The following is a 25,689-nucleotide window of genomic DNA, read 5'->3' as shown; positions in this document are numbered from 1 at the left end:
TTTTTAAGGCAGAGAGCTGAGTACCTGAGGTCACTTGGCCAAGCTGCCCAGTTAGTAAAAGATTCAACAGGAAAACCCACCCACAGCAAGATGTGTCTCACCCTGCAGAGATGGAGTTTATACTCAAGATGGGATGGAAAAGGATGGCAGGAAAGAGAAGAAAGCCCAGAGCAGTGTGGGCTGGCACCATTACTACAAAAGGCCCAAGACAACACTCAGCAGCAAAGCCCCATCCTTTCCAACACCTGACTGTCCTCAACATGCCATCTGCTCTCCTGGCACAAGCACCCATCCCATCCTGGGCTCACAGGTCTCTGGGCTGATGGGTGCTCCCCTGGCACCGTTTGGCCTGAGCTGTAAAACAAACCCAGAGGAGGAGACAAACAGAAGAGCAGTTTCAAACTGAGCCCAGGTACTCTAGCCCAATATTTGAGCTTGGAAACACAATATTAAGTACTTTTTCACTTTAAATGAGAGCAAGGCTGGTGGCTGTGGCAGGAAGGAGGATATTTCAGCATCCACACAGTCTCCAAAGACCCAAACCAGGTTTTGAAAGCTACCCCATCAGTCCTGTGAACAGGAAACAATCCATCTTCTAGGCCCCTAATGAAAAAGGAAGCACTTTCTTTCCATGGGGTAAGCAGTAGCAGTTTAACCCACACCAACAGTTCCAGTGACCACAGTGTCCTAATTTATTGAAACTCACATGTCTGCAAAAGCTATTTTTTCAATGCCTCCCCCTCCTGCCTGAGCCTAAAGGACAGATGCGTTCCCCAGGAACAAAACTTCCCCAGCACACGACTGAAAGCAGCAGCCTAGGAATTACAAGCAGACTTTGTTATCCCCTTTGTTTCATTCCTGTGAGCAGCAGCACCTCTCCTCTCCTGTGCAAAGCTCCAGCAGCCTGAGGAGCTCAAACAGAGAGAGAACACATGGGGCAGGAAACTTGTTTTATGGTGCTGGCGGACAGGCAGGTCACAACTGGCAGCCCATTACAGGAGGTTTGTGAAAGGGATGAAAGAGCCCAGCACATTCAGAGTCTCCTGACCTTCCCAAAGTGAGCACACAGGGCTTCTTGGTACAGAAAAGCCACCTTTTTTTTCAGAGTAGAGCTGTTTTTTCCAGGAAGCCCAGTCCTGGAAATTATACTCAAGAAATAGGACAGCAAAGAAAACACCCCCAGTGAAAAGTATTGAGCCATGCATCCTGCCTGCTCCCTGGGAGGGAAGGGACATGCAGAGAAGGACCAGGACCAGGAAGGGATGGCAAATGGCAGCAGAGCGAGGAGGAAAATGTTTGACTAACAAGCTCTGTTGGCCAAGAGCCAGCAGGGTGCTCCTCCACGGTGGCTGCAGTCAGGTATGACAAAACTTTTGGCTCTATCCCACGGCTGGGAAATAGAGAGGAGTGGGGGAAAGATTTCAGCTGAATGAATTTCACATTGTCTGAAGGACAAGTTCAATGAAAGAGGCAAGATGAAGCTTCAAGAGGAACTGGAGAGAAAGCATACAAGCAGATGCATTGCACAAAGCAAGATCCAGGTGCTTCTGTGCTCTCCTGTCCCCACATTAAGCAGAGCTCTACAGTGGTTGCTCATTGTGTCCTCACTGCACTTGATGAAGATGAGGAACTGACATCAGAGAGGGAGCTGAGACAGAGACAGATGCAAAACATCCCAGGTAACACTGAGTTGATGAACCAGCAGCTAAAGCTCTATCTTTGGGATTCTACCACTGTGCCTAAATTCCTGTTCACCCACACTCCTTGCACAGGGCATCCCTTCATGTCCCAGGAGACTCCTGCTGAGAACCACCTTACACCCCTCTCCACCTCCCCTTCCTTTCTTCTCTTTAAAACAGCAAAAGCAGCCTGTTCCTTCTTGCTATTGTCAGCCAAAGTGCTACCCCTGGTCTGAGCAGATGCCACCACTTCTTGTTCCTTGTCCCTGGGAACAGCTGTCCTCAGGGGAGCAGAAACTGGGGAGATGCTCAGGGTCCTTTCCTTCCCCAGGGCCTTTTCAGGTGCACACATGGGGTGGGTGTGTTGTATGTATACAACATCTGATTCAGTTCAGAACACTTTCCCTGGTGGAGTAAGGGAGGCAGTCTGGCAGCTGCTGCTCCAAGGAATCCTGGCAGGTCTTCAGGCCAACAGAATCCTTCTCCAAAAATAGGATTTTATTTTCCTGTTGGCTGAAGGTGAAGCTGTTCAAACCAACCAGCCCTCCTGATTTGTCTGCAAAAGACTCTATTTGCCAGTTGGCTCTGACCAGGTGAATCTCTGCCCAGGAGTCTCCCCAGGGATGGAGTTTGCAAGTCAAACAATTTAAATTTTAAAAAATAATAATAATAAAAAAATTGTGGTGGTGGGGAAGCAGAGCTGAGAGTGAGAGAAGGCATTCACTGGAAAAAAGAGGGAGAGTAGAATAAACAAGTGTAGCTTATGTTGGCAGCTTACACCTCTGAGAGCTTGCTGGGTGGAGGGAACAGGCTTAACTCCTTGGGCAGGTGGCATGAAGGCAAAAGGGCTTGCTCAGCCCTGGCCCCCAGAGCATCCAGAGTCCCCTTGAAGGGAGCCTGGCAAGCCCTAAGCTCCCAGCATGCTGCTCCCTAGCTTTAATCCCACAGCTCTGCAGGAGCCTTTGCCTTCTGCTCAGCCTAGACCCAGGTGTGTGACAGCTTCCATCCCTGCAAGAAGGGTGATGCCATCCAAGGGTCCTGCTGCAGCTCTGCTCCTTTTTCCCTCCAAAGGGAGGTTTGCTCTCTCTCCCTTGAGACTTCACACCTCCATGTCACATCCTCTTTGGATAAAGGTTTCATGGCATTTTTTCACATAAGAGCCCCTCCAGCTGCTGTGGCACAGGTAGCCATTTCCATGCAAACATGAGTCAAGGTCCCCTGAAGCCCCTCCAGCCTCTTGCTCTCTGCTTTGCTCCTCTTATGCCTGAGCTGATCCCTTCCCCCTTCTGCAGGGCTTTGACAGAGCCCAGATTACACAGACCAAATTACCTCATGCTGCAAAGCACTGAATTTGCCAATGCCTCTAACTATTTATGGCCAAGATTTCCAGATCAAGCAATCTCCTGTTTAAGAAAATCAAGCTTTGGTGATCGAAATGTTCCCAGAATTGAAAGTGATAGATGCATTGTTATTTTTTCTTAGAATTGCTAATAAAAATAATTTCTGGGCTTTGATTTGATTTATGAATTAACATTCCCCTGAAGGAAGAAAGATGTTTTTGAGCTTAGGAGGTTCAATTCTTAATTTTTTTTTTTGTGTAATGATTGACAAATCACTATTTCTTACTATTTCTTTTAAATCTTTTAAATCTTAGGAATGGCTTCTGGGCCAATACACTGACTTATCACTTAGGTAAGCAGGAAACAGCTGAAGTTTATCCCTACTTCTTTAGAAATTTTTCAGTTTAATTACAAAATTTATTTTAAAAATTTCTGTGTTTAAAAAGAAACACAGCTCCATTCTTCCTCCTTTTTTTTTTTTTTTTTGCAGGTAACCAGGTTTCAGACAACAAGAGACATGGCTGGACCCTTAGCAGAACATGAGCCATGATATTCACTGCTGTAGGTGAGAGCTCTCAGGATGTATGGCCAAGTCATGTTTCCTAGGAGAAAAGCTGCAGGGTCACCTCTTTACACCCCCTGGAAGCCCATTCAAGTCAGCTGGAGTTTGGCAATTATTCATTTAAGAATAGGTACTTCAAAATGGTGTTACCAGTTTCCTGAATCTCAACTCGTGTGGCACAGGAGACTCACTCAGTTCGCTCCAAATGCAAGGAAGGACCTCAGCTGCATCCAAAGCACAGAAAAGACTGGAGCAAGAAGAGAGGAGCTATTCATCCTCTTAGTCCCTACAGAGGAGCACAATTTATTTTCTCAGTAATTTGTGGTTATGCCAGCCTTTCCAGACACATGGCAACGCGTGTCCCCTGTGTCCCCTCATTGTTTTCAGGGACAACAGCTGAGACTGTGGAACTTGGCAAAGCCCCACACACTTAGAATCATTGCTGAGTTATCTTAGCCATCTATCAAAAGGTTGGGGGAAGCTGTAAAATGAAAAGTTTCCTACCCCAAAGGCAGCCCTGCTGTGTGCTGTCTGGTGTCTCCTCTAAGGCAAAGCCTTTTCAGGTGATCCAAGAGCCTACCCAGAGTGCTGGGAGTGCAGGGCTGTCACACACACTTCTCACAGCTTATCAGATGGAGAAAGAAGAATATATTGAGACTTGGTGTTCAGAATTAAGGAGTTAAGACATTGTAAGTCATCATGGAAGAAGGCACCAGGCATGAAAAACAGCCTGGCAAGAAGGCCCCACTCTTCACAAGCTGAGAGCTGGCGAGGGGGACCCCAGCTGTGGTCAGCACATGGGAAATGGGTGCCAGATTCAGCAGCTCGCCCTGCATTGACGCTCACAAAATCCTGAGGCTATGTCATAGTAGCTGCCAGATTCCTGCTGGCTCTCACAGCCCTCACACTGCAGCTGACAAGCAGAGGGAAAGAGAGACTTCTGGGCTCACCTGATTCTTAATGCTTAAAATCCACATGCAGCTTCATAGAATCTCTTCCTGAACAGTAATCCTTAGTATTTACGTGCTAAATTTCAGCTACTGAGCTCAAAGGAAAGCAGAGTGTGTCAGCCCTGCCTTGCACACAGCCAAGACCAGCCAGACAGCTTGTCTGAAGTCACAAGCCAAGGGGAGAAACCAGGTCCTGTATCCTCCTCCTCCTGCTGTGCAGTCACCAAGCAGTGCAGCATCTCCTCACCTGGCCCTGGCAGACTTCAACCATACCCCCTGGCAGAGCTGGCACACATGCCCTGTGCAAACCCTCCCCTGCCTGACAGCAGGGCCTGATGGCAGACCCTGCACTCTCAGGAAGCACTTGCCTCCCATGCTGGAGGTTACCAGGTGGGCAGGAACCCCCATCATGGCACTTGACAGCTGGCAGGACACAGCTGAATATCTCACAAGCATGAGCTACTGGAGGACAAAAGGAAGAACAGCAATGATGAGCAAAACCAGACAGGCTGGGAAGCTGAAATGCCTGCTTGCAGGATTGAGGACTTGCTTGTGCTGCTGTTCCCTTCAGTACCTGTCACTGTGAAGCTCCAAGTTTTCAAATGAGCTCCAGCAGAACCAACAGATTCTCAGAAAAATACAAGAAAACCTCAGCTGTGTTTGGCTAAATTGTGAGTAAGCTCAGACAAATCCAAAAATTACTGTAAGATTTGGAACTAAAATTTACCTCTTCCTTTCTATCTCGTAAAATACTACTTCTAATAAAAGAGATTGTAAGCAAAAATCAGGCACAAGATATGGCAGCTGCTGCAGTATTAATACTCGACATGAAAAAAGAACAAGAGACACAAGTATCCATCAATACTGAACAAAAAGAAGCTCAAAGCTCTTTGGATGTATTTCCTCAAAGTTCCCCTTTTAAGTCTCTTCTGCTAGCAGGGCTTGAGAACTTCTGAAAATATTGCACTGTTTGAAGTTTAATAGTCTGCAGTGCAGAAGTTCCTGGTTGCAGCTGCCCATCTCCCACAGCACAGGAAAGAAATGCCCAGCACAAGCAAAGAACATCCCTTTCAGCTTTGTGCTTCTGGAATGATGATTTAATGTCTCTCCTCTTCCTGTGGGTCACCCCTTTCAGTGACATGACATCTCCTTTCTACAGATGAAGTAGGACTGACACATGCATACCAAGACTGAGTGTAACTCCAACTTCTCCCATTGGGCCATTGTCCTGCTTACAGTAATGGGGCCTTTTTTGAAAATCCTCTATTATTTTTTTTTTTTGCCAGTTGCTCAACTGAACACCATAAAAATCCACAACAACCAACCAAACAAACCCAACACAAAACACCCATTCTTTTCAGCCACTGGACTGGCAAGACTGAAGATTTAAGCAAGTGGCCACTTCAGCTTCAGGTCTTCAGCACACCACTAAAACAAGCAGCAGATCCAGAGACCTACTGACTCATGTTATTTCAGCTTCCCTAGTGCACTGTACTTCAATCATAATTCTCTCCTTAGCCTACCCAACCCCCTCTCCTTGCTCAAGAGCTCACCAGGGCCCACAGGCTCTCTCAATGCACTTCCCTCCTCCGTTGCTGATGCATGGCAGGGAGAGCAGAGCAGGAGGTGGAGCCCTCTCTTTCACGACAGATTCACCCTGTCCCTCACAGCTCTGCAAAACTTAACTTCCCTGGAAGGGTTTCAAGATCTGACTCATGTCCAGTTCTTCTATTTTAATCATTCCCTCTTACATCATTCTCAGAGGCCCACGGTGTCACATGCAAACTCCCCCAGCCACCTCTCATCCCAAACAAAACTAGGTAGAGAAATACAATTGGTATCAACTCTTTCCCCACTCTCCAAAGCATTTACCAGCTTTGGATGGCAGCTGGTAAGGGCTTCCAAGAGCTCTCCAGCACAGTGACAATGCTGAAACAGAACAGGAACAAACCCGTGAGGATGTGAAAGACCAGAAAAATCCCAGCAGGCTCCCTCAGAGTGCAAACCAGCTGGGAAACAGCACAGGCCAGGAGATAAGTGTTGGGAAGGGGACCAGGTCAGCTGGTTCCTGCTTTCCACTCTCCCAGTCACTTCCTGACTAACTCTGAATGTCACAGTCTTTCTGTTCATGCTCGGAAGTACAAACCAGCAGCACTGGCCCATTCAAGATTTCTTATTTAACATGATATCATGAAATGGGGAGGGAGCCAAAACTTTCTGCAATGGGAGCCCAGCAGAACAAAGGTGCTCACGTGCAGCCCTTTAATCCTTCTCTAGATCCCAGCCTAAATGCCTCCACGGGTGAGAGATTCCCCGCTGAGCTCAGGGGAGCCCCTTGTTTGTAACAGTGACCGCCAGACAAAAACTCTTGCTTGGAAGATTACAAATTCTGGCCCACCAACAGCTGGAAGGCTTCAAGCCTCCAGCATGCTCTGTGCAGATCCCTGTACCTAGAGACAGTTGCTGTGTTTTTGACTCTGGTCAATGAGTCAGCCTCACATCTCTGCAGTTACTCATTGCAGAGGTTTTTGGTGCAACCAGTGGCTTACAAAAACCTAAAATCTGGTGCAGATTGCCCTTATCTCCCCCTCCTCCCCCCCCCCCCAAAAAAATTTGCTCAACTTCACCCCATCCTAGGAAGAGATCAGCCAGCTGGGATGAATGTGGCACTGCTGGGATGTTTGCATGGCTTTCACTCTGAGGGCAGCAGCAAGCAGAAGGGATTGGACTCCTGGGAAGCACACGTTCACAGCAAGGGTGACAAGGGGAGAGCATTGGATTTTTCTGTGGGGGGGTGAGAGGATGTTTTACAAGGAAGGAGCCTGTGACTGCAGTGTCAGGAGATGGAGAGAAATTCAGACTAATAGGAAGGACAAGATGCAAAGGCAACGAGACACACCAGAGCATGAATGTGACTGATCTCTCCACTGACTCCTGGAACAAGAAATCTGATAAATTTTGGCAGACAAAGCACACAGAATTGCTTGGAGGAAGGCTGATGTGGGAAGGGCTTTCCTTTCTGCTCTTTCCTTCCCTGTTTCCTCTACTAGTTTCATTTCTTTTCCTACCTGTTTTTGTTTGGTTTTTTGCTACAGCCAACACAAATCCTTTCTTCCACACAGCTCTCACAGTTTCCACCCTGTATTCAGCCCTACCAACAAACACCTCTTCCTTCTGGCCAATCTCTTAAATCCACCTGATCTCCTTGCTCCTCAAACATATCTTCACCTGATCTGCTTTAACTTTGTACCAGCACCAAGGCCAGAAAGTTTTCTATACAAAAGGGCACTCGTGTTCTACAAACCAGGATGGTAAAAGGGTTGGAGAGAACCACAGCAGAAGGAAGCAAATGAGATGGGACAGCTGGGAGCACAGAGCAGAAGATGTAACAGAGTAAGCACAGGCACCTGGGATGTTGCAAACATGGTGGAGAATTAAAAATGGCACTTAGGGAAGAAGCTGACCTGAGGGAGGACACTATAAAAACCTGAGATGTTTAAGATCCAAGGGAGCATGGAAACAGTACAAAAAAGAAATTCTGTGGAGTCGACAGAATGGAAGAAAACAGTATTTGCATCTTCAGTTTTCTTTCTGCTTGAGAAAATAGACAGGGAAAGGTTTGTTTGATCTCCCCATTTAGATATGAAGGGACCCAGCCAAAAGCCATATGTTTTGTTCCCAGTTTCATTCAACAAGGTCTGCATAATAGACGAGGAAAAACTTTACCGGCCTACCCATCTTGCCCCTCTTCCCAGGAACTCCAGGGATCCCCTGCAAGGAAAACACACAGAGAAAAAAGAAATAAATAATAGGTCTGTTTGAGAAAGCAAACGGCCAACCAACAGTGCAAAAACAGAACTAGAAGAGGACGGGGAATGCAAAACAGGCTGATGACTGCAGCATTGTTCAGGAATCACCATGTCTGTTACTTGCAGTCAGCTGGGAGAGCAGAAGACAATGAATTGACCTTCACTAAGCAGGGCCCTCCCTGAGGACACACGGAGGCAACATCCACACCCAGGGCCACAGGCTGGAGCTGTGCTTAGCAGGAGCAGTCATTAAGCTACTGGTCTGGAACCGAATGAAGGCCAAGGCACTTGCTGGAGAACTTCTGTTTATGTTTCTTATTTAGTTATAACAAGCATTAAATCAGCGACTCCAGAGCCCAGGGCAGTCAGTCCCCTCCCAGGCAGGCACACAAACACTCACTCACTCACTCCCACACACTCCTGGGGCCTCTCTGGTTTCTTGGGGCTTGCATTTGGGAGAAAAAGCTGGAATAAAACAGTCTTCATCTTACAGTGACCTTCCTTAGGAGCTCTTGCAGTTGGAAGAGGGGGTCCTTTGATGGGAGAGACCAGGCAGGTGGGGGGACATGGGGAAGAAGAGCAAAAAATCAAGGGAGTTCCCAAAAAGCTCTGAACACGTGGGTTTGGAGAAGGCCTGATGAAAATAATGGGGAGAAGTATGCATGGGAAGAGCAGACACAACACTCTTGACTGCCCAACTCGATGCAACTGGAAGGAAAGCCACTATCAGAAAGCTCCAGGCACTGCCCCTCTTCCAAGAGCCAACTGCTTTCCAGAGACCTCCAGTTGGACACTCAAAATGCTGGGACACTATGGGCTGGGATGTCACTTGAGTAGGAGCAGGGAATTATCACAACATTCTCCCTCCCACCCCATTAAGATGAACTAATAAGATGGGGGGGGGAGGAGGCAAAGGCAGGTTGTAAGTGAAGGAAAACAAAAACTCCTCTCTACTCAACAGTGAGGTCTGATGACCCTGCCTGAAGCTTCAGTTTTCCTGAGATGAATGTCAACATCATACAGGGAACAGGTATGCAAGGGCAGACACAGGCTGAAGGCATGGTTAAACATTAGGCATGCTCTCCTCTTTCCTCAGGAACAAGGGGCAAAAAAGGTTACAACAGGCCCTTAAGAGCTGTATTTAAGCAACACACCAAGGGTTTTTTTCACAAAATACTCACTCGTTCTCCATCAGCCCCTGGCAGCCCAAATAATCCTGGGAGACCGATATAGCCCTAAAGAAAAGAGGAAATGAGTAGTCAAACATATTCCTCCAACAGCAGTCAGTCAGTCAGTCTGTTTCTCCTGAACAGCAGAGCATCCTCCAGCGTTGGTCAGTGGCAGCCATGATGAAATAAACCTTGAGGCAAGTGTATATGCCCATGGACTGCATGGTGCTGGCTTCCACGATGTAGTCCAAGGGCACATACCCTCACACCAGGGATCATGAGGAGTCCAGGCAAGAAGAAGCCAGCAAGAAGAAACCTTACCTGGGCTGGCTCTGAGTGTACCTGAGGGAAATGGAGCTTGGCTCAAGGTTAACAAGAGTGATAGCAAAAAGTAATCCCCATGCCTACACCTCCCTTCATCTCTCAGAGGGCTCTTTCCCTGCCTTTGGTACTCATTCTCAATTGTGTTGTGAAAATAACCCCCTGTACCAACCTCTCTACTTATGTCATGTGGTGGTCACATACTGTGGCTCCTTCTCACCTTCTGGCCTGCAAGGCTGCCAACCATTCTGTTGCTGAGAAAGGAGCAAATTGGTACCAGCTCTGCCCAAGGCCCTTTCCTGCAAACACTGTTGCACCACCAGGACCTTTTGCAAACATTTTGTCAACTCAAGCACCCAGGGCCCTACAGGGATGGGAGAGGCTGAGAGTGCCATTTGAGGCATATCCTCTGACACCCAACTGTGGCTGAAGAAGCCTCCTCTGCACCATCTTTCACATAAAATCTGCTCCTTTCATGCTCACGGGCAGGGGCTGCATTCTCAAGTAGGGGAGGTTTCTCTCCAGCCTTGGAATCCTGCTCAGACAGGACACACACACACTACACACTTCCCGTGCAACAATTGAAGCCTTGTGTTTAATCCTCTTTGCTCAGCAGTTAGTACAAAGTTACCTTCTGTGCTGGTCCTTTGCAAAGGACTAATTTGTGCCAAACATACAGAATCAAAAGGAAGTGGATTTCAGCAGGGAGCCCCCCTCAGTGGCACCTCACCATTACAAGAGCCAAGTGTTAACATTGGTTTTCTCTCATCTTTCTTTCTCCAGCATCACTGAATCTCTTACTGTCAAGTCCTCTGAAGTTTTTTTCCCCTGTCCATTGCTCCCTTTTGGTTGCCCTTCCTTTAGGGATGACACCTGGCTGGGAAATACAGCCACAGGAAAATTATCCTGTCTGCCTTTGCCTCCTGAACCTCAAGACAAACCAGGTAAACACCTGAACTACTTCCTGCAGAAGAAAAAAAATAGAGTTGGGGGATGGAAAAGAGCCCACAGTTGGCAGCCTCAGTGCTCCAGATGCAGGTATCTCCTCTCAGTCCCCAGTTCTAATTGAATTGAGAAGTGCCTTTCTGTAAATACTTCAGTCCTCAGCACTCAGGGGTGCAAAATGGAAAATAATTTTCATTCTGCATATCTCTCACTTGATAATTACACAAAGTCCTGGTTAGGCCAGTGAAACAGATGCCCCAGGGAAAGCTTTATCACGTGTGGAAGCGAGGTGAGCAAGCTGTGCTATCTCAGATCTCCCTCTCTCCTGCAGGACATTGGACACACCACCTCCCTTCCCAGCTCAGGAATACAGCTGGCCACAGGGTCAGCATTGGTTGTTCCTTGCAGTTTTCCTAGTGGTGAAAGCCAACTGCTGGAACTTACTGCACACAGAGAAAGTTTTGCACCTTAGAGAAAGAGGGGATATTATTGGCTCAGAATCTCACTGTGAGTTTAAAATTGCAGGAAAAGAACACCATGTGATTAACGAGAATCTTAATTGGTTAAAAAAATAAAAATAATCCTTTGCAGTGAGAATGAACCCCCGGCAATTGAATTTGGAGAGCAAAACCTGGCAGAACTGAGATACTAATGTTTGTATTTGCACATGGCTTCAAGATGCTGGCTTGTTGTTCTGCTGAATGAGATAAATCACTCCCAAACTCAGGACTATAACCTAAAGAGCCCATTTTCAGCATGGCTGAAGGTGGCTTCACCTTACTTATTGAAACAAAAGAGTCCTTTGGGAGGCAGAGCTTGCAGAAAGTTCAGACTTCGGTAGGAACATGTATGCCACTCATTGCTCCCCTGCAATGGGAGCTCTGAAGGGGCTGACTCTGTATCATCAGCACTATTAGTGAGTTTTGGTCTTGATACATTTCAAATTTAATTTTAAAAATGTAGCAGTGTTTAATAAATGAGCAATGTGCAGTTCAAACCCCCAAACCTGAGAAATTACAGGAACTCATCTCAAGATTGCAAAATTAAGCTTAAAAGTTTCTTCAAATGCCTTTGGTAAAAATAAATAGAGAGATGAGACAAGTGAAAGGCTGCTTACCCGAGTGCCTTTTGGACCAGTTTCCCCTATGGGGCCAGGTAAACCCTAGAAGAGAAGGAAAAAAAAAAAAGACAAATGTGGACAGGCTTTAACTTCACCTTACAAACAGTGCCAAATCCCCAGCACAATCCCTGTGTGGTTCTGATCTCAGTGCCAAGGCCAAAGTGTATCAAAGGAGAAAAACGGACTTAATAATACAAATAACAAATCTCCCATTGTTGGGGAGCTGCAGAACCTGAGCCTGTTGCTCAGAGTGAGCCTTCCCTGGGGCTGAAGTGGAGATTTCTGGTCATAAAGACCAAAAAGGCCAATGCAGGGTGAGCAGGGGCTGCATTACACTTCAGCTGCCCTGGACAGTGATGCTGTCCCCAACAGCTTGTGACTCATTTCCCACACACACAGCAGATGACATAGGTATTTCAGTACCTGTTTAGGGGGTACAGGTAAGCCCTGATGCAGTGAGAAAGCCCCTCAAATTTTTACAGCCTACAAAGTCCCTTAGCAGTGCAGGGACTGCAATATATCTAACCCTCTGCAGCATCAACAGCTATGGAAAGAATTGAAAATACATTTCCCTTTCTATGTCTATTGCTGCCCAGTGGTGAAAAAGAACCCTGTAAAAATGCATAATGAATTTTCATGTTTACTGTCTTCTAGCAAGTTTCCAGGTCAATTTCTTCTAGTTCCAAATCTTGCTGGGCTTTTTTGGAAGAAGAAGAGAAAAAAAAAAAAAAGGCTAAGTCCTCATTTTCTTCAGCTGGCAGCACTTTACTCTCAGCCTGGGATCTGAAAGTCAGGTTGTGCTCTTTCCCGGCTCATTCATCATTGCCAAAGATTTCAGACATTGGGGTGAAGTTCACAATTCTGATTCACAAATCAAACCAGAGCCAAGCTCTTTCCCGTAGCACTGCAGAGCCAGCCCAGCTGACAGGAGCAACAAGTAGTAAAACCTCAGTAAAGTAAACAGTGCTGATGCTGGATACACACAGCATTCAGACAGGAAAAAAACTGGCTTTAAAAAAAAAAAAAAAAGTCACTTTCCTGACCCAGAACACACTTTAAGAAAGCGCTTTTGTGCTTTGTATGTCAAGCAAAGATTTCAGACTCCTTATCTGATGGGCAGAACATGAATTGCTATGAATTGCTACACAGCATCCATTAACCTTGTATGACCAGGAGAGCTCAGACCACTCCTCATTAAGTCACCTATCAGACATTCACACCTAGGAGATCCTTTGGCAGGCAAATCTCTAAGAACCTTTCAGAGTATGAATGGAGCATTTAGTCAGGTGCATAAAACTCTCATCCAGTTCTACCACCTGCACTCTCCATCTGTATATTCCACCTACAGGTTGCTAAGCAAGGTATCAATTTAATTTTCAGTTTAATCCTGCATTATTGATAGTCTGAGGCAGGGGGATGAAGACTTGTTGTGCACATCTAGTTCATATTTTGTCCAATAACCTGCACATCTGGATAAAAACTCACACATGAACTCATGACAAGTCTGGCAGACTCATGACAGGCTGCTTAGGGTCTCCGACATCTCTCTATCCTCTGCACTTCAGTAGCTCTGCACTTAAATATAAGTGTGGCAGAATCCAACATAACTGTGTCCCTTTTAGAAAACCATGAGAAACCCATTTCACTGTAAAATGTCATAGGGAAAGGCCTTCTGCCCTTGAACTGATTCCATTCAGAGTCTCACAGATTTTTCCTTATAATTTTATTCTTCCTACTCAGCATCTTACATCAGGAAGACAACAGTGTTCAATCATGATCCATTTCCCTTTGCCCACTCCTCCATTCCTAAAGTCTTCTTGGTGAAATTTTTTTCAGAATGAAAATAGAGACTTGGTTTTCTTTCAGTATCATTGTCTTTTTGCAGCTGCAAAAGCTCTTTGATAGCATGCCACCTTCTGTCCCAGGTTTCTAACCTGTTCACTGTTAGATGTAGAATGTACAAAAGCAAAACATGTAAAAATTGAAGGGGTAGGAGCCTGTTTTTCAACACTGCTGATTGTTTTTTTCCCCTCTCTTCTGTTGTTATACCGAGGTAAATATTTGCCAAAATTTGCTATAGAAAATCATGTTTTATCCATCATAGGCACAAAATATTTTCTAACAACCTAAGTATCCCCCAGAGTTGAAAGGCACTCATGTGGCATTTTGGGGAGGGAAGAGGGCAAATATTAAGATATGTTCTAGAGGTCTGCACTGTCTTTAACAGGACATGTATTTAGTGGGGCATATATTTAGCTACCTGCACACCCAAATCCCTAGTCTGTGCACAGCACGATGAGATTTACTGCACCTGCCTGCCAGGATAACCTTTGGCACCTGGATTTCCATCTGGTCCTCGTTCGCCCTTTGGAAAGAAAAAAGAAAAGGCACAGAAGGTAAGGTGAGAGTCACAACTGGGAAACCTTTTCAGCTGCTTCATTCTATGAGCTGGGGGGAAAGAAAGGAAGAAGGTGGATTAACCTATGCAAATTTATGGAGGAAGAAAGTATTAAGAGTGGACAGTGGAATAAATTAATGAGAGGGGAAAACACACAGAAGTGACCCCAATAGGATCTGTGCATTCAGCAAGTGCTGCTGATTCTCCTTCTCTCTCCATCTGCAGTGAAAACAGCAGATAGTTTGAAACAAGGAGGCTAAGAGAAGGTGTAAGGCTGCATCTATATCTGGCATATGGAACCGTTTTACTGGTGGGGAAGTACTGCCAAAATTCTTCAGAACTAAATGGATTCATGTATAATATCCTTTAACATCATTGCTAACAGGGCCTGCTATTCATTGCCTTTTTTTTTTTTTTTCTGAACTGCAAACATCAGACTTAACCAAATAAAGAGGGGGGAGAAAATGGGAGAAGGAGAATGGGCTTTGGGAGGGAATTACATGTCAGTACTTCATGTGATGTGGTTTGTAAACTCCAGGTGAAACTAATGTAAAAGGGAAAATAAAGGGGGGAGGAGGGTAAATTGGTATTTTCTTCCACTATGTAAACTTAATGTGGTTGAGAAACAAAAATTAAATTTAGAAACTCCAAGGCAGTCTCCTCCCAGCAACCTGCTGATGCTGGGACAGTGTATGTGCCAGGCTGCCAGCAGCACAGGAGCTCCCTGCACATCCCCTGCCTGTACCAAACTGCCTGGGCAGGAGTGGCTGTCCCCACCACTCTGGCTGTCCCCACCACTCTGGCTGTCCAGGAGCCAGACTTAGCCTCAGAGTCAGCAAATCCAGCCCTCTTTAAAGGTTCAGTGTTGAAAACTGGGAAGACTCACCTGGTCTCCAGGGTGACCTGGTGGTCCAGGGTAGCCTTTATAACCCTGTTGAAATAGGATGGAAGAGATGAATAAGAAGGGGAAAAAAAAAAAAAAAAAAAACAAGAAAAAAAAAAAAAGAACAGAAGAAGAATAAAAATCTGGGTTTGGTCTCTTTACAGATGGGAGTAAAATTCTGAGGAAAAGCAGGCCTTTAGATGCAGAATAGCACTACACAATCATGCAGACTTTCAATGTGCTACTTTGTGCTTGCATCACCCAAACCCTGTGGATGTTCCCAGACCTCTACAACGTGGAGCAGCAGCAGCCACCTGCAGCCCCTGGGGTTCACTGGGGGTCACTCCAGAAGGACTTACTTACTCCATGAACGAGGCTTAGAGTTGTACCTACACTCAGAATTGTCTATTTGTAATTGATACCTGTAGCAAAGCTACCATTAATCCTTAGGAAACCACAGGGCTTGTAAAGTAAAACACTGGCTTTGGGCAAATGGGGAAACTGCAAGATGGGTCACTCACATTTCAGAGTCCTCACTTTTGCTTTAGAACTTGAAATGCCCCAGGAAACACCAAAACAACCATTTACTGTCACAGGAAACTTCCCTCATGTGACCAGCTTGGACTTCCCTAGCCTCTAGCTTTTCTAATTTATTACAAGGTAAGACAAGATCCAGAGCCCTTCATTATGAAGTTATCTAAAATGATGACCAAGGTGTCTCTTAACCTCTCTCTGCTCAATTAATTAGAATGAGTTTGTTGGCTGGCAAGTGTTGCAGGCTTCAAATCATTCTCACAGGTTTCTCATAAACCTGCTTCAGTTTGTGAGTATTTTTTTTTGAGGTGCAGATACTGGAGCAGTACAAAGGCAGCTTGTTCAACTGCAGACTGATCAGTATGTATTTTAAGAGAGTTTGGTTTCTCCAGGATTTACCTAGAGCTCTCTTTAAACACTGAGTAAACTCTGCAAGTGATGGGCACTTCAGATTTTTTTCCCTGTTTTATCTTGATTCAGCTATTTAAACCAATCTCATTTCCATCAAATGGATTCAGAGCAGATTAGAGATGAGGGTTTAGCTGGGCTACTAGAAAGATTGAAAATAAAAAGAGGGGGTGAACATTTACCTGGAAACAAATGGAGAGGTTAAGTAAACAAGAAACAATCCTTGCACCAATACTACAAAAATAACAAAATGCTTTCAGGGTGGGTTCCAATTGCAATTTATAGCTCAGTCCCTGCTACTGAACCTGTCCCCCGCCAGGGCTCCCACCTCCTGTGCCTGTCTCTGAAACCCAGTGGGGAGCAGCCCCTGCTCTGAAAGCCACCACCAAACCCCATTCTGGCTGAGGACTTGGCCCTTTGCTTTCCTCTCTAGATGAACCCAGGCCCCTTTCTTGCTTCCAGATCCACACCTCTGCTTAGCAGCTTTTTTATTCTTCCCATGGGCTATTCTAGACCCACAGCCTCAGCCTGTGCTGGCAGAGGTATGCAATGCTCTCAGCCACCCTGGCTACTACCCACTCCCCTTTGCATTCCTTCTTGCTCGTTATTGCAGATATTTTGGCCTGGAAAAAAATGTTGATTTCCTTTTCACTGATTCTTTCCTCCTTGACCTTGCTGATGTATCTTGGTCTTTATTTTTTTTATTGAGTTGCATCACTTGAGAAAGTGGTGGCTGACCTAAAAGACCACTTGGCTACAGGCCAGCCCTTATTTGAACCACCTAGAAGGTACTTTTCCAAACTCTGTTAGTGCATTTCAGCCACTGGCTCCTAACTGAAAGTGCCCCAGAAGCTCTTGGGGCAGGAGCAGCAGCCAGGACTCCCTGTTGCACTCCAGGAATATGCCCCATGGGATCCTCTCCCTGGCTCCTTGCCAGGCTCAGCATCAGCAGAAAGGAGAAGGATGCTCCACCCTGGCTGGGTGTCTGACCTGAAGGTGAAGGCATTTTGGGTCCAGACCCACCTGAGTGTGGAAGGGCCAGTATTGGTATTACCCATTCCTGTAGCGTGGACCAGCAGGGCATTGTGCAGACAGAATGTCTGTTCTGGCCCCTCTCACCTCCTCCAGACAGAGCTGACAACAGCAACAGTCCTGGGTTCAGCATCTCCAGATGTGCCCTGGGATTTAGCACCAAGCCCATAGGGTTTCCTCTTTGGGCCTCTGCACAGCTCCTTCAGCCACAGCCTAGAGCAGGAACTACCTCCACCTTCTAGGGAGCTGGAGCACCTACTTCCAGGGATGCAAACACTCAGAGATGTCTTGCTCCCTCCACTAACAAGAAAAGAGGTGTCTGGCTTGGCTGCTCTGAAGCATTCTGATGGGCCTGGGTTCCTGCAGTGTGGCAAACCTGCCATGTCTCCCCAGAGCAGGGGGTTAGGTTAGATGGGAGCTCTCCTAGATGCTCAAAGCACATCCTGAGCTCAAGTCTGCACTAAAGCATTCCATTGCTATCTCTGTGATGGTAAATGAATGCACTTCAGTTAAACATGTAGACACTCTGCTACTGCTGCATTCTGCTAAATATCCTCCTCCCTACATATAATGAGCTCTGGGAAGGGTCAAATGTGTGTTTCTTTATAGTACACTGCAGTTATTTCTGTCTCAGGTTAATTACAGTGAGGAAAAAAGCAGAAAAGCTTGTGTATGCTAAAGCTGGCTGCAATGTGAAAGCATTTACCTGCTAAAATCCTCTTCAAATAGCACTAAAATGACAGGGCAGAGGGTATGAAAACAACCGCATTTGCTCTTTTATCCAAACACTTCCTGATGATTACAGGGTGCTCAACACAAAGGCCTGTGATTTAGAAAGGAAATTGCACTCCAGTGAAGGATTTACTCATCTGTGATGGTATTTATAATCCACGCTCTCCTAGCTAAAAAGGATCATCCTGCACTTTGATAGGAAACGTGAAGAGTAAAGAGAAGGAGATGGGCAGGACAGGATGTGTTTTGAGGCACTGACCAATTCCTTGCTCTGTCTTTACTCTCTGAGTGACTTTAACAAAGCTTTTTCTCTCTCACTGCTGCTGCCTTCCCCAGTCTCCCACTGCTATGATCATTTTATCCTCCACAGCAGCTGAGGCCAGGAGCAATGATGCTGGGACACATCTGCAGGACAGCAGCAGCCTGCAAAGAAAAGCCAAAGCCCAAAGCCACCTTGCTGTCCCAGAGGGAATGGGCAGCCAAGTCCTGCCACTGTTCCTCAGAACCACTGCTCAGCAGATTTGCTCTGGGTGGAGGGGATGAGAATTCCAGCTGTAAGGCAGCTTCATGCACTCAGTGATGCACGAAGCAAAATGACTTTGGTGCTCTGAGATCAGACCCTGGGATCCTAAAAAGAGCAAAGCTCTGCATCTTCCAGGCAGGCACTGAGCTGGCCCAGCCCAACCACTCTGCTGTGGGTGTTCCATTTAGTGGGAAAAGTTCTTTGTTTCCCTTGGTGACATTTATCTTGCCTATTTGAAATTTTCTACTTGGTGTTTTCAGATCAAAGCCCTCAGAGCTCTCTCTTTTCCCAGTCCCACCATGGAGCATGCTGGAGGGATGGCCATTTCCAAAGTGTTGCTGTTTGCTGGTAGCCAAGCTGTGTTGCCCATCTCCAGTCTAACACCAGCATATTTTCACTGGGAGAATGCCAGCAGGGAATCCAGATAAAAAAAGATTTTTTTTTCCAAACATTTTTCCAGCAGCTGTAATTTTTTCTTAATGCAGGATGCTAATAAAAGCCAGGTTACACCAAAACCACTGCCAGGCTAGTGCTACTGGGAGGTTGTTTTTTTAAGCTGCACCAAAGGAAAAAAATTCAGCATCCAACTAGCTCATTACTGTAAGAAACAGAAGCACAGCCCTGCCTCTGCCCTGTCCTGGGGGAGCTGAAATCAGATGGGAAGGCCATGTGCTGGATGCAGGAATGTTTGTTCAATCTCCTATTCCTTCTCCACTTTTTTCCACTACGAGTCCTTGCACTCCTGACGTTGCATTTTGCTGATCCTAACCACAAGGTTTTGCTTTATGAGCTGTTATACCAGGAAAATAGTATTCTTTGCACCCTATTTGTTAGAACTTGTTTGTGGCAGCAAAAGATCAGTAATTAATCACTCTGCTGCTCCTAGCCCCACACAGCACCTCAAGCATGACCAGCCTTGGAAGTACAAAGATGAACCCACCCCCTACTCCTGGGCAATCTGACTTTAAGAAAAAGCATACACACAGTTGTGGGGGCAGAAGGTTCCCCAGAGTCTTAAAGCCCAGCTGAGTAGGTGTTTGTGTGCAGCTAACTGGCAGAAGAGTGGATCTTCAGTGGCCGATTGACAGATGAAGTGACTTAAACAAGATGCTAATTTTAACTGTTGAGTTTGGCTATGTCAGTCCTGGCTTGGTGGGACGGGGTCACCTCTGCTGAGCCCACCTATCAAACAGCTCCCTGCAACAGGTCCTGCTTCCAAATAATCAAACCAACATGGAACACAGCCTGGAACTGGAAGGTCAGTTGAAGAATCCTTGATATCAAGGTCCTGGAGCAGGTCCAAAGGAGGGCAACTAAGCTGGTGAAGGGACTTAAGCACATATCCTATGAGGAGAGGCTGAGGGAGCTGGGGGTGTTCAGCCTGGAAAAGAGGAGGCTCTGAGGAGACCTCATCACTCTCTCCAACTCCCTGAAAGGAGGTTGGAGCCAGGGGGGGGTTGGGCTCTTTTCCCAGGCAACTCTCAGCAAGACAAGAGGGCAGGGTCTCAAGTTGTGCCAGGGGAGGTTTAGGTTGGAGATTAGAAAGAATTTCTTTCTGGAGAGGGTGATCAGGCATTGGAATGGGCTGCCCAGGGAAGTAGTGGATTCTCCGTGTCTGGAGATACTTCAAAAGAGCCTGGATGTGGCACTGAGTGCCATGGGCTGGGAACTGCAGCGGGAGTGGATCAAGGGTTGGACTCGATGATCTCTGAGGTCCCTTCCAACCCAGACAATTCTATGATTCTATGATTCTATATATAAAAGGTGTGAGCTCGAGGTCTGGATTGCTGAGGTATTGCTGTGCAAGGCTTGCACACGTGATACCAGCACACACAGTGCTGCAGCATGACAGCAGGGATGGATCCTGTGCTCCATCCCTATAGATCCTATTCCAGGCATAGGTACATTGTTGTCGATGATAATGATGTTGAAACATGATTATGGAAAGAAAGGAAGCAAGACTTGGGTAGTGCTGTCAGACTCCAAGCAAAATAAAGGGAAGGCAAAAAGGTGTTTTGTTGGAAACAGACTTTACCAGGAGAGACAGTCAAGGTTTCCTTTGAATGTCTGGTCCTGTTCTGAATCCAGCCTCTGAGTATTGATGCTGGTTGTAGATCCCCCTAAGGTAACATATTGGCTGAACCAGACCTAAATTCCCCTTGCTGATTAACACTGTAAAGGTACAGATGGAAGGCACAGTGCAATGGGTCATGGGATATAATCAAGGAACAAAACCAGAACATTCAGCCTTATATCCTAGTTTTATACAGGTGAAACTGGCAAAAGACTTTTTTGCTGAAACTAGGACTTAATTAAAACATATAAGCAGTTACAGTAGAACATTCTAAAATGAAAAGTTCTCAAATTCACTAGAAAATAACATACTCCTACCTTTCTACCAGGTGGTCCAGGAAACCCAGTCAGACCAGGTAAGCCCAAATCTCCCTGCAGGAAGCAAGCAAGTTGAATTAATTTTCAGCAGTGTTTTCCCCATGCCCAGTGTCTTGTTACTGAAATTATTTTGCTGACAGTAGCACCCAACTATTGATATTTCTAATGCTAACTGCAACTCTTCAAAAACTGAATGGATAAGAAGTGTAGATTTAGACATAATCTCTATTAAGTGGCTCATATAAATAATAAACCCAGTTAATTAATGGCAGCTACTGCTGGAGTCCAGCTTTTAGCCAACAGAATGAATAGTTTTTTCTTTTTTTCTTTTTTTTTTTAAATGATCTCATTCAGTCACATGCTTCATTTGTCTTTTGATAGGCATCTAAATCACCAAGAAAAGAAAATTCTAGTTTTTAAATGCAACAAGAACAGGTACCTCCTGCCAAATCCTGTGACTGTGCTCCCACTCTGATACTGCACTGACTCAGCCCACAGCTCTACTTCAGCTGGTACTGATGGTATAAGTTGTTGATTCAGAGATTTAAACTTTGCAGGATTCTGCTGGAAGGGTTTTTTTTTCAGTGTCCTTTTGAAAAGGGATTCCATCCCATCCCATCTGGTGTACCCAAGTCATCATAGGAAAGAAGCACTCTGCTGCAAGACCTCTCTAACACCCAACCCATTTGTCCAAGCCCATTTTGGCCTCCTCTCATTAGGATCAAAAACCTCTGTAGAGTTTCTAACACTGTGCTGGGCCTGCTTACTGAAAATGCATTTGCAGTATCTAGCTTGACAATTAGGCATCACTCCAAACTCCTGCTGGAAACTCCTTGTTTCTATTACTGCTAACAGGAATCAAGCCTTGTTAACATGAGCTAAAAGTGATCTGAATCTCTCCCTTTTGTACACTGAGCTTGACTGCAAGAAACTGGTTCCAGACTCTGCTGGTGGATGGTTTCCATGTGATGCCAATCCAATGTAGCATACCAGAAAGTTCCAAAAGCATCTCGTGCTGTTAAGTTAAAAGCATGGTTTCAGCCTGAGCCTCCTCAATGTTTTCTAGCCTCACCCTGCATCTTGCCTTTGTGTGGCTTGCTGTGCTTCATGTATGGCATCTGGTTTCAAATGAAGGGCCCAAGTTCTTCATGGCTGATGCTGTCTATTAGCTGTGCATTTATAGCAAGGCTTGTGATGAAAGGGAGAGAAGCAGCTTCTTGCCCTGGACATGGGTTAGGAAGAATTGTGCAGGCACAGCTGAAAGAACTAATTGAGGTAAATGTTGTGGAGTCCTGCTCACTCTACTACTCATTTCTAGACCTCTGTGAGGCCTTGTTGCCTCAGTAAAGATCTCTCAGCTGTGAAACAGCAAAAAGAGGAGTTGTAATTTATTGAAAAGGAGTAGCAGAACTCTGATCCTTAACAGCTGCTAAATGCAGAAAGTCACTACACTCCCTGGTTTTGTGCTTTGTGTTGGTTTGAGAAGCCCTTGGTGGAAAGGCCAAGTCCACTGAGTAGCTGTGATGCTTGTGGCTCAAGTGTGGGTTCCATCCATGTGCCTGCACAGGGCTTGAAGCACCCTGTGGTTTGGGTGCCCGTGCACTCTGGGCAGCTCCTTACCTTCTGTCCATTGCGAGCTTTGCCAGGTGACAGCCCAGGATCACCTTTCTGACCCTGAAATGAAAAACTTCAATTAATGACACAATCCAAGGACCCAAACCATAGATGTGGTTCTGCTTCCACCAAGCCTGCGAATTAGAGAAGCATTTTGGTTTCTCTCAATCCTGCCCCAACATCCCAATGTAATACAGTCCCTGGGTACAGCTGTTTTGCTGGGGCTGGGTTTGGTGATTGCTGCTGTTAGAGCACTCAATTTTAAATAGTATTTGACAGTATTAAATTGACTAAAGAAAGGATAACTGGAAGAAGGCAATGTCTGGACTTTTGATACTTATTAGACTAGACAGCTGTGATTTCTTCCCTGTCTACAGCTACCATCACAAAAATAATTACCAAGCTTATTACTGGAGCTAAACCATCCTTCTTAACAACTTGATATTTTAACTGTAGGGAACAGATGAAACTGCAGAGAAAGTTACACTAATTAGATACTACCAAGAGCCAGAGCATTTGTGAGGCTTCCAGGCTGGCAGAAGAAAGAGGCACACTTTATCTTACATAGCAGTATTCTTTATTTTCCTTTTTAACAGCTGTGATGTAAGAAATTACAATTTAAGGCTGTGATCTGACAAACACAGACTGGAATTTCAGCAGCACTTATTATATTCACTGGAATATTCACACACTGGAATATTCAGCAGCTAATTCCAGTAGATTCTTCTGAAAATCCCAGTTTAAGTTCTTAAAAGGTGGAAAGGTGGTGTGTGCACCTAGCATGGTGAGGGACAGAAATGGGAAGAATTGGAGGAGATCTGAAGCATGTCACATTCTTTTGTCAGGGGGGAGGTGAGGCTTAGCTACAAAGCAGCTTAGGGCTGTGTAACATCTCTTCTGGCACAGGTAGGACACAGGTTCCCAAAATCATCAGGCACTGGCCATTTAACCCTCCTGGGATTTTAAATAAGTCACAACCTCTGCGTGCCACATCAGCAGCATGGGAGTTAAAAGCAAGCACAGGACAGCTGTGAGGGTTCATTAATGCTTGTCAAGTGAAGTGCTTGGAGGGAAGGAGAGACCCAACAAAGGAGTAATGATATTTATTGTCTGGCATTTCTCATTAGCAGCACCAAGGTCTGGTTACAGCCAGCTGAGCAGCTTTTCCATGCAGCCTCACTGTATGTTTGGCACATACTTTCCACCATGCACAGAGAGTAAATCTCTTTTCTTCTCCACCATCAGCTCCAAGTTTCAGGGAGTGAGACTGCTTGGCTATGGACTGTAGGGAGCACTGCTGATTCAAGGCAGATGCATCTCAGCAAGTCCTGAATGAAGGCTGCCTGGTTTCCAAACAGTAAATTAAGTCATGCAGATAATCTTGCTTTGCATGCAGCTGTTATCAGGGCTATTCTCCCACTCTCTGAGCTTTAGAGTAGTCTGTGGGTGCTACAACTGCTTGGAGCAGATCAGAGCACTCCTCAGGATCACAGGATATTAATTTCTACTCTGCAAAACTCATTTACTGCAGCAGATAGACACCCACGGCTCTGCCTAAATCCTGCCATGTGTTCAGTGGAATGACTTCGAGCCATGAAAAGGAATACAAGCCTCTTACATTTTCCCTGGGAAGCTCCAGATCTCATTAGCAAAGACTGTGCTTTGCATCATGGTTCTCTGCTCAACACCACTGAGACCATCACACAGGTGGAGAACTTGGCCACAAGAAGGATCTCACTTTCCTAAGATTAATCAGCAAAATGGCATCAGGGCCAGAGAGAACGTGTGCTTGGATGCTGAGGGCTGAAACTGTGGATTAATTGCCCACCTCTCAGCAGCCACAACACAGGAATTAGCCTAAGCCTTGTCCATCACTAAGCCGTGGCACCTAGCCCACAAGCTTCTCTTTTTCATCCCAGCTGACTGAGCACACTACTGCATGGTTTCTTCTGGTTTTTCCCTACCTGGAGAAGTCTGGAGCTGTTCAATTTAAAAACCTCAGCTTTGCATTTTAAACATCAGTGAGAGAAAGTGAAGAGCTATCTTGGAGCTAAGCCATTCTAAAAGTTCAGTTTTTCCTTGAGCTATATCAAGAAATTTATCCAGAGCAGCTAACTAAGCAAACCATACCAATGCCTGATGCCAAAAATTTCCAGATAAGAGATGCAAACCTAACTCTTGGAATGGTTTTTGAAAACGCACCCTGCCTGGCAGCCAACCCCCTTCCCAGCCCCAAACTATGTTAGGGCATCCTTGGTGCTACATCTGGTTGCTGCCCCCCCAGCAGCACAGCCTGGTCACACAGGCAGCCACAGCCCTCACCCAGTGTAGGTTTACAGCTATTTAAGAGGTTATCTGGTAGAATCAGTCTTTGCTAACGAGATTCAACAGCAATTTTACAACTGCCAAGGACAACAAATAGAATGTAAGAAGTGGCAAGAAGTCCTCTGAGCAGCTGAGCATTATGAACTGCTGACAGAGCACGATGGACAAAATTCTCAGGTGGCACAAGCTGGTGTAATGGCACTGAGGTCAGTGGGATCATGCCCAAGCAGAACAGCAGGAATTTGGCTCAACAGCTGCACAGAGCTCTGTGCAAAAGATCAGCTTTCTAAGTACAAGGGCTTACAAGGGCTCAGCTCCAGTGATGAGAATAAGGTGCACTCTGCACAGGAGAGATCAGAAATGCAGCAGCCCCAAACCACCACTCTGGTGCTCCAATGCACCAATGCAACACAGGTGGACAAGAGACCTGGACAAAGACACATCTGTCCCAGCTGTGTTGCCACATCACATCCCTGATATGCATTTGAATGCCTGACCTTATTCAGCTGGTAAAACTTGATGCTCCTGTGTTACCTCCTAAGTGACAATGACTTGGTGTTAGTAATTGTTTCCAAGCTGTATCTATCTGGGAAACTTCAGTTTCCTTTCTTGCATTGTTTTTTCCATGGTATTAACTGCTATCTAGTGAAGACCCAGTCCAGCAGCCAGGTTCTGGATGAGTTCTGAAGGCTTTCTACAAGAAAACTTCTAGTTGGGGCTGCTCTGTCTTGTTGCCCAGGCTGAGCTTTCACAAGTCCATAATTTCATCCATGGGCTGGCTTTACTAGGAAGATATCAGGTCCTAGGTGCAGGCTTGTCAAGCCTGGTGAAGGATAGAGGCATTTAAAATGCAAGGGGGTGAGATAGGAAAAATTGGTGCAAAGCCCATCTCCTGGCACTGGTGTAACACCAGAAAAATGAAGGGGAGAAGTAGAAGTCACAACTCCAAGATCT

General features: G+C 45.9%; 1 protein-coding gene across 1 annotated transcript in view; it reads right to left on the bottom strand.

Moving 5' to 3' along the window:
- Positions 1-25,689, bottom strand: part of COL27A1 (collagen type XXVII alpha 1 chain) — a 143,150-nt gene that overhangs the window by 83,897 nt on the left and 33,564 nt on the right. The window contains exons 6-12 of the mRNA XM_030461514.1: positions 22,417-22,470; positions 20,797-20,850; positions 15,180-15,224; positions 14,207-14,260; positions 11,893-11,937; positions 9,522-9,575; positions 8,258-8,302 (exon numbers count right to left, since the gene is read on the bottom strand). Coding sequence (XP_030317374.1) covers positions 8,258-8,302; positions 9,522-9,575; positions 11,893-11,937; positions 14,207-14,260; positions 15,180-15,224; positions 20,797-20,850; positions 22,417-22,470 — 351 coding nt within the window. The remainder of the gene's footprint in view (positions 1-8,257; positions 8,303-9,521; positions 9,576-11,892; positions 11,938-14,206; positions 14,261-15,179; positions 15,225-20,796; positions 20,851-22,416; positions 22,471-25,689) is intronic.

This window comes from Calypte anna, chromosome 17 (assembly GCF_003957555.1).
Source record: "Calypte anna isolate BGI_N300 chromosome 17, bCalAnn1_v1.p, whole genome shotgun sequence".
Classification (NCBI taxonomy): domain Eukaryota; kingdom Metazoa; phylum Chordata; class Aves; order Apodiformes; family Trochilidae; genus Calypte; species Calypte anna.
This window is presented reverse-complemented; position numbering and strand designations above follow the sequence as displayed.